General features: G+C 34.4%; 1 protein-coding gene across 2 annotated transcripts in view; it reads right to left on the bottom strand.

Moving 5' to 3' along the window:
- Positions 1-3,918: 3,918 nt before the first annotated feature.
- LOC108340332 (uncharacterized) overlaps positions 3,919-8,199 on the bottom strand; it is a 28,592-nt gene continuing 24,311 nt past the window's right edge. For both annotated transcript variants that reach the window (XM_017577631.2, XM_017577633.2), the window contains 6 exons: positions 7,663-7,725; positions 5,310-5,382; positions 5,006-5,125; positions 4,594-4,671; positions 4,349-4,399; positions 3,919-4,269 (listed from right to left, as the gene is read on the bottom strand). In XM_017577631.2, the coding sequence (XP_017433120.1) occupies positions 4,168-4,269; positions 4,349-4,399; positions 4,594-4,671; positions 5,006-5,125; positions 5,310-5,382; positions 7,663-7,725 (487 nt within the window). In that variant the 3' untranslated portion in view covers positions 3,919-4,167. The remainder of the gene's footprint in view (positions 4,270-4,348; positions 4,400-4,593; positions 4,672-5,005; positions 5,126-5,309; positions 5,383-7,662; positions 7,726-8,199) is intronic.

Below are 8,199 nucleotides of genomic sequence, written 5' to 3'. Positions count from 1 at the left end.
TCAGTCATTTTAATCCTAGAAGTCAAGTGTCTTAGCTCTTACACGTGCACTCTCAGTCAGTTTAATTCTAGAAGTCAAGCATCGCAATTTTTCAACAATTGTTATGTTTTCACAAATTACAACAAAAGCGAGAGCAAGAGAAGAGAAGTTGGCTGTAGGTGGCTAACAATATTATAACAGGTTCAGTTTTGTGAGATTCACCAGTAACAAAAGGAAGTTAAAGAAGGAACTAGACACTGTCATGACATCCCAAGGTTTAGAAACAAAGATAAAAAAGGGAGTCTACAACACAAAATGGTGGCTAGATCTTGGAAAATAACATCTCTACGCAGTTTGGGAAAGGAAAGGCCAAGGGCAAGTTTAACAAAAGAAAAACTAAGCAAAAGCCACAAGGAGAAGGTCCAGACTTGCACGACGAGGAGTAGTGTTAAGGAGGAAAGGTGGAAGGGGCAGATACGAGTGTTCAAGTGAAAGCCAATGTTGATCTCATCAATGGATGATGGGTCTCAAAAGGTTGTAATCATACCTGTCTCTTTTAGGATATGTAGAGCATATTTCTTTTAAAAGATTGCAACACCTTTTGACTGAGCTTACTTCAATACTTAATAAGTACATAAGACTTCTAAGATCCTTAGTTTGAAAATGTTTACACAAGTGATCCTTTAGCTGAGATATTTGGTTAGCATAATTTTCTATAATGACTATATCTTCAACGGATACTATTTCGTAGACACATTCTCCAAGAGGTGTGACACTAAAAGACTAAATGATTTGTTTCACAAGATTTCAGTCCAAAGGTTTGAACAATGTAGCTAAATTGTCCAGACCAAGCTCATGGTAATTGCTTGAGATCATAGCGAGAGCAGTGCAACTTACAAACCAAACTAAACTCCCTTTGAGCAACAAACTCAAGAAACTGCTCCAAGTAAACATTCTCCTCCAAATGACCATGGAGAAAAGCGTTTTTAATACCTAATTGATGAAGTGGTCAAATACGCATAACTGCCAGGACAAAGAAAAGATGAATAATAGTCATTACAGCCACGGGAGAAAATTATCATATAATCAAAGTCATAAATCTGAATGTATCCTTTGACAACTAAGTGTGCTTTAAGACCCTAAACTTCACCATCGGGGCAAAATTTAAGAATATAAACTCAGATTTTAAGCCTAACTCAACGCACAAAATCAACTTGTAAGAAAATGTTTACACTAATTTATATACTATGAAATTACCTTATCTCTTGCCAGTGATGAACTTCCAACACATCCTCCTCACATCGAGAAATATATATATATATATATATATATATATATATATATATATATATATATATATATATATATATATGAAACATGAGACTAGACATTAATGAATAGTCTAATAGTGGTCCAATAATTGGTGGAATAATAGACTCAACAAATAACAAATCTTGCTAGGATAGACTTTAACGCATGACTTTGATACCATATTAAGAAGTTGAATTTTAGTCTAACTCAACCCTACAAAACTGGCTTGTAACGTGAGATTTGCACCCACTTATATACTATGAAATCATCCAACTGTCTTCTTCCCAAGTGGAAGGTGAACAAACTCCCATGTGTTATTCTAGTCAAGGTCTTCCCAAGTGGAAGGTGAACAAACTCCCATGTGTTATTCTAGTCAAGAACCTGCAATTATGAATTGTTGCCATCCAAAATAATCAAGTGTTTATTTCGCATTTTTGGGAATAGTAATAGAAGACACAAATGATATAAAAGACCAATAGGAAGGAAACAATCCTATGATATCCAAGAAAACTATAAATGGGATGTGGACTACAATACAAACGAGTACCTTTTGGAAAGACAATGGGCCAAGATGAATCATCGGAGCTAGGACTCATGGTATTGAGTGACGACAGAGAAGAACGTAATGAAGAGGATTCACATTAGAGTAATGGATTAGTCATTTGGGTCTACGTTAGTAGCAAATAAGAGTAGGTGATGATGGTTCAAGAGGACTTTGAACATGATTGGAATTTTAAGGAGTGTGAGGCACAAAAGATTCAACTAACAAAATGGGGAGGCCTGCTGGACAGAGGAAGCATTTTGAACAGACAAAGAGAAGGACTTTGTTCAAAGAAAGTGACATTAACAAACATGTAATACTTCATGGTTTTTAGGAGAGTAACAACTGTTAAAAAGTGGACTTTAAGCCTAACTCAACCCTACAAAATCGGCTTGTAAGGTGAGGTTTGCACCCACTTATATATTCTAAATTAGCTTTATCTTTAGTCGATGTGGGACTTCCAACACCCCCCACGCCAAGGTATATATATATCGAGCGTGAGACTAGACATTAATGGATGATCCGATAGCGGCCCGATAGCGGGTGGAACAATATGTCCAACAAACAACAAATATCACTAGAATAGGTTCTAATCATAGCTCTGACACCATGTTAAGAAGTAAACTTTAAGCCTAACTCAACCCCACAAAACCGGCTTGTAAGGTGAGGTTTGCACCCACTTATATATTTTAAATTGGTCTTATCTCTAGTCGATGTAGGACTTCCAACAGCAACAATATCTTTTTTTGAAGCCAATAATAGCCCAAGAAGACAAACTTGATAGCACAGGCAGAGAGTTTGTTGAAACTTGGAGACAAAACATACACAACCAAACATGTGGGGAGAAACATGAAAGAGAGGACCATTTGGAAAAAGAATGGAATAAGGAACTTCATTGTTGAGAGAAGAGGGCAACATTTTGATAATAAGAAAACAAGTAGTTAAGATAGCATCGTCCAGAGTGGATAAGTATATTGGCACCAAGCAATAAGGTATGGACAATCTCAACCAAATGCCTATTTTTTTTTCTGCAATATCATTTTGCTGAGTTGTGTGAGGAAAGGTAAACAAATGCCGTGTGAACTTAAAACTGCAGAGAAATTAGAGAAGTACTCTTTTGGCATTGTCACTCAGTAAAATGTTAAGATAAATAAAAGACTATATTTGAGAGAACTTGAGAGAGCTAATCAATCTACTCATTTTTATACTATTTATATTGATAGAATTCTGATACAAAGAATATAGGGAAGAGTAAAGATCAAACTAGAGTCCTAGGTACAGAGATGGGTACAACTCATGGGTACAATACATTGCAGCTTTCCAATACAACTGCTTCCTACTTATATTTAACACATATTCTAACAGTGTGGTTAGTTGGTGGGTTACTTTTTCAGTTTGGTATGTGGTTGTATATTGTTTGTGGTATGTCTTTTACCACATCGCCTTTCTAATATAATATATCTTGATTTGATGATCAAAATAAATAGCCACAAATTTGTTATCAAAGAGACCACTTACGGTAGTAGTTTTGTCACAATTTTACTTAGTAGAATCAAAACAGAAATAAAAATGCAAATAACATGGTAAAAAAAAAACGAGCTGTTGTCTTCCCTAACTTTCTCTCTATCTAGCCAGTCTCCTTATGTTCTCTAGCGTCTTGTCCTGTCTTTGGCCATTCTTGCAAATCTAACATTCACATCCTAACTTGAAATAGTTCATCACAGGTATAGACCGGATATAATATGGGAGAACCAACAATTAAATGGATATTACTTCATTTTCTGGTAACTAAAGTTTATACTACTGACCCAAAAAATATAATGAGGCCCAAAATATAAAAAAACCAAGAATGGATACATTCAAGTTGTGTTTCAACATTAGTACATCACTCTGCAATCTTCATAGGCATAAATCATGCTAAAATTTATTAATAGTTAGAAAGAAAATGATAGATACAAGATTTTTGTATGATAATTCACTCACATTACGTTCCACTAAAATAGGAATATGTGCAAATTGTGCGCCTTTGATAGAAGAGGATGCGAATAATCTAGAAGGTGGTGATCAGTTACCCCAATTACCAGAAAGAAAAAAAAATATTTATATATATATATATATATATATTAAAGTAAAATTATGGTACAATTACATCTTATTTTCAGAGGACTATCTACAAGACACCAAAGTACAGATTTGGAAAATACTCCATAATTAATAGGGGATCATATGCCAAGTAATGCAATACCTTTATACGGAGCTCTGCCAAAAATGAAAGACAAATGGGAAAAGGAGCAGAAGATTCTATATGCCTTACTTGCACGATAGAAGACAGCTACTCATTCAATCTTTTCCAGTATATCCAACCTGGTTTTCCTCTTCCAACCTTTCATAGTGGCAACAAGGTTGATCAGTCCAATAATCTGGCTTTTAGTGTATTCCTGCAAGAGTTGGAATGCTTAGTTAAAACCTCAAGGCAATCAGATGTGTATCGATGCTGCGGAAAGGGGATATCCTTACTGGGTGTGCTCGAGCCCAGTGCACATATTCTGTCTCGGGAAGGTAGTAAGCCTGGTTTAAAAGTCCAAGACGTGTATTAGTAATAAATGCATATCGCGTACAATGGAAGTTTCAAACATGTGAGATCCCAACTTATTTGTATAACAGGTAGGCAACAAAACCCAACCAATTCCGCAATGTGGAAAAATTCATCTGTATATATGCAACAAAATAGTGGGAATGTGTTTCCTATTACTTCGTTTTACCTTGATGAAAGTTTCAACCATTTGAAGCTTGGGCTTCACATTCACTGACACAAAATGCTGTAATCCATTAATCAAAACCTGAAATGTCAAAAGACACAAATTCAAACCCAGCATATAAAAACTAAAACAGAATAAATGACAGGGTAAGAAGGTCGATCAATTTATAGATCATTGTCTGCAACTCTACGTTACAAAAGAATGAAGTCCCAAACAAATTTGACACATTAAGATTCAATTGCTAGTAAGGTCTAAAAATAATTTAAACAGTGGCAAAATATGTCTCATAACTTAATAGTTTATTAAGATTAAATTATGTTTGCATAACTATTTAACATAATAATCGACTACATTAAATCAAAATCCAAACAAACATTGAAAGGACTTGAAAATGATCATATATTTAAGGAATAACCTGAAGATCTAATGACATAAGAGCTCGTCCTTCATCACTGCATCTCTTCACCCTTGAAAGTCCTTCAACAAGAGTTTCTGCCACAATTTCAAGCCCATAATCCAATAATAGGCCTTGAATCTACACATACAGATGCAAATTTTGTGGATAAAAACTAATGTTTAAACACAAGGGATTACTTTTCTGTTTTATTCTTTTCAACGATATAAAAGTGGACATTTCAAATAGAAGTCTTTATTCATTTAGTAAGCTGATTTGTTTGCACTTAATAACTGTCTCCCAAGATAATGAATAACAACAATACCTCTATACGAATTCCTCCATGAGCAAGTCTTGTTTTATAGTGCTTAAACTCCCCCAGCAACAAATCAACATATCTATCAATACAATCTACAAGTCAGAAGTGCAGAAATGACGCACCATAATTCCAAGAATAAAATTCAGGCAAAATAGAAACGTTTACCTCTATAGCCTATAACTATATTTGCAGCTAAATAACACTTGCAACAACAACCTAGCCTTTTCCTAATAAGTGGGAGGGACCATTTGCATGGATAAGATGGTTCGAGATTTTACATCAACTAGAAATATATCTAAATTAAGGTACACAAGAGTAGGACAATCCCATCTCATAAACTGGTTTTGTGGAGTTAAGGTATATTCTAACCAAAATTCTAAAAGAAGTGATTCCATAATGTTCCATTTTAATCATGTCTATAAACTATTCATTGACCTCTTAATCTTAATGGTTTTACCTTTTTAATCTCTTTCTGTTTTCAATGATAGGTCTACCCTCCATTTGATTTATTTCTCCACAAAAGCACAAACAATGCCAACATCCTACTATTATTTTACAATTTCGGTGCTACCTCAACTTTTCCCAAATGCATTCATTGCTATTCATAGCATGTCTAGCACACCATCTCATTCAACATAGGATTCTCTCCATCACATTGACATTATTTTCTTTTTGAAATTTTTTTCTCCCAACACTCAGTTTGATGTAACATTGCAAGTTGAATAGCTATACAGTAAATTTTTTCCTTAAGCTTGAACATTACCTTTTTGTCACTGATGGAAATAGGGATGGGAAAGAAGAGAAAAAAAATTATTGAATAGAGTGAAAAGAACATGGAATAAGAGAAAAATCTCGCCTTCAAGGGTTTCTCATTTACAACGAGCTAACACTCAATATAAAAATGACAAGACATCTGAATCTATGCTTATATCTTTCTTCTCCTATTTATATCTGTTAGTTCCTCTAATTAACTAACTATTGTTCTAAACTCCCATTCTCCTTATATCTTAACAGTAACACTCAAGGCACTCATCCGTTTACCCACTCCACTTAAATCCTTTGATTTTCCACATTACTCTCAATTACTCCATCTTGTCACTGATGGACCTAAGAAAGATGCATAAGCTTCGAAAGCTTGTCTCTGTAAAGAAGTGAACTTTAAGCCTAACTCAACCCTACAAAACTGGCTTGTAAGGTGAGGTTTGCATCCACTTATATATTATAAATTGACCTTATCTCTAGTCGACGTGAGATTTCCAACACACCCCTCTCACACTGAGGTATAGACATCATCTCAAGCGTGAGACTAGACATTAATGGGTAGTCTAATAACGGCCCGATAGCAGGTGAAACAACATGTCCAACAAACAACAAATATCGCTAGGATAGACTCTAACCATAGCTTTGATACCATGTTAAGAAGTGAACTTTAAGCCTAACTCAACCCTACAAAATCGGCTTGTAAGGTGAGGTTTGCATCCACTTATATATTATAAATTAGCCTTATCTCTAGTCGACATGAGATTTCTATCCGTCTCCATACATGTAACTTGTCATTTATTTATTCTCAATACTCTACAACTAGGAACTATATCAACTACAAAAAATGCATTGTGGAACTACCACATAGTTTGATGCAAACCTATAATTATAGGGGATCTGTTGTGACCCCTGGCTCAGGTTCTCAGGCCTTTCATGTCATACATTCTTGCTCTTTCGCTCTCCGAAAAACATCTCCTAGCACTCGAATATGGTTACATTTCAATAACACCAACAGAATCAATTGCAGAAGTTAAACTATTTTTTCCAAGGACTCAAATATCAAAGACTTTTATGAGATAAAAACACCTTTCTGCACCTCCAGTACCATTTGTAGTTGTATATTGAAGATATCTTGACAAGGAACAAAACCGTGCACTTTCAATCAGCAATTTATGTTTTTGGAATGATTTGTTCATGACATGGTACCAAAGCCTCTAGGACCAAGTGAACTGAATTTTGCTCCCTGTTGCCCTCATTTTACTTGTGTGGTGTGTGGTTTGCGCATTCACCTAAATGGCTCTTACGGGGTGTTAGATATTAAACCAACCATTTTGTTTCCATCTATCTTTACGTTTTTAGATTGGATGTTTGTCGAAGTTTTTCTCCCAAAATTCATTAACATACAAAAAAAAATGTTGATAATGAAAAACTTCATTAGAAAAATATCCCAATTGTGCAAATAAATCTTTACACGTACATTAACTCCTGTGTGCAGTAGTTGCTTACCTTTGATATAAAATAGCAACTACAAGTAATATACCAAGAGGAAAAAAAAGACCTGGAATTCAAATATAAAGATGATTCGAAAAATACAAACCCATTATGCTCCATGCCAAGCTCTTTTAATTCCCATTTACAATTGGCAACACGATCAACATATCTGTAAAAGAATGTATAAAAATTAAAAGAACAATAAGATTTAAACTAGCTACAATGACCTCGCAATATGAAAACATTATAAGTTAGGTTGAATTTGTTCTTCCACTACTTATAATAAAAGACTTGGGGGCCTGCAATTAAACAGAAGCATAAAAGTAACATTTTAGGATAAATTCCAAAGCACAACTGTCACCAGATACAATCCTTTCATTGGACAACAGCTTTGAGATATTTAAACAACATGCAAAAATAATTGTTACGGCAAAACATTTTTAAATAAAATTTTTCCTTTAATATAAAGGAATCCTAAAATTGAATGATTTATATATGTAACCAAAACAAGAGAGTATCATTAGACATTTGGATTTTTCATTTTCTGCACAGAAATTGTTGGTCAAACTATGCAGTAGAAAATATTAATTAAATTGAATTTAATTTGGTATAATAATATAGCTTCCCCTCCCAATGGTTTGTC

This window comes from Vigna angularis, chromosome 5 (genome assembly GCF_016808095.1).
Source record: "Vigna angularis cultivar LongXiaoDou No.4 chromosome 5, ASM1680809v1, whole genome shotgun sequence".
Lineage (NCBI taxonomy): Eukaryota > Viridiplantae > Streptophyta > Magnoliopsida > Fabales > Fabaceae > Vigna > Vigna angularis.
This window is presented reverse-complemented; position numbering and strand designations above follow the sequence as displayed.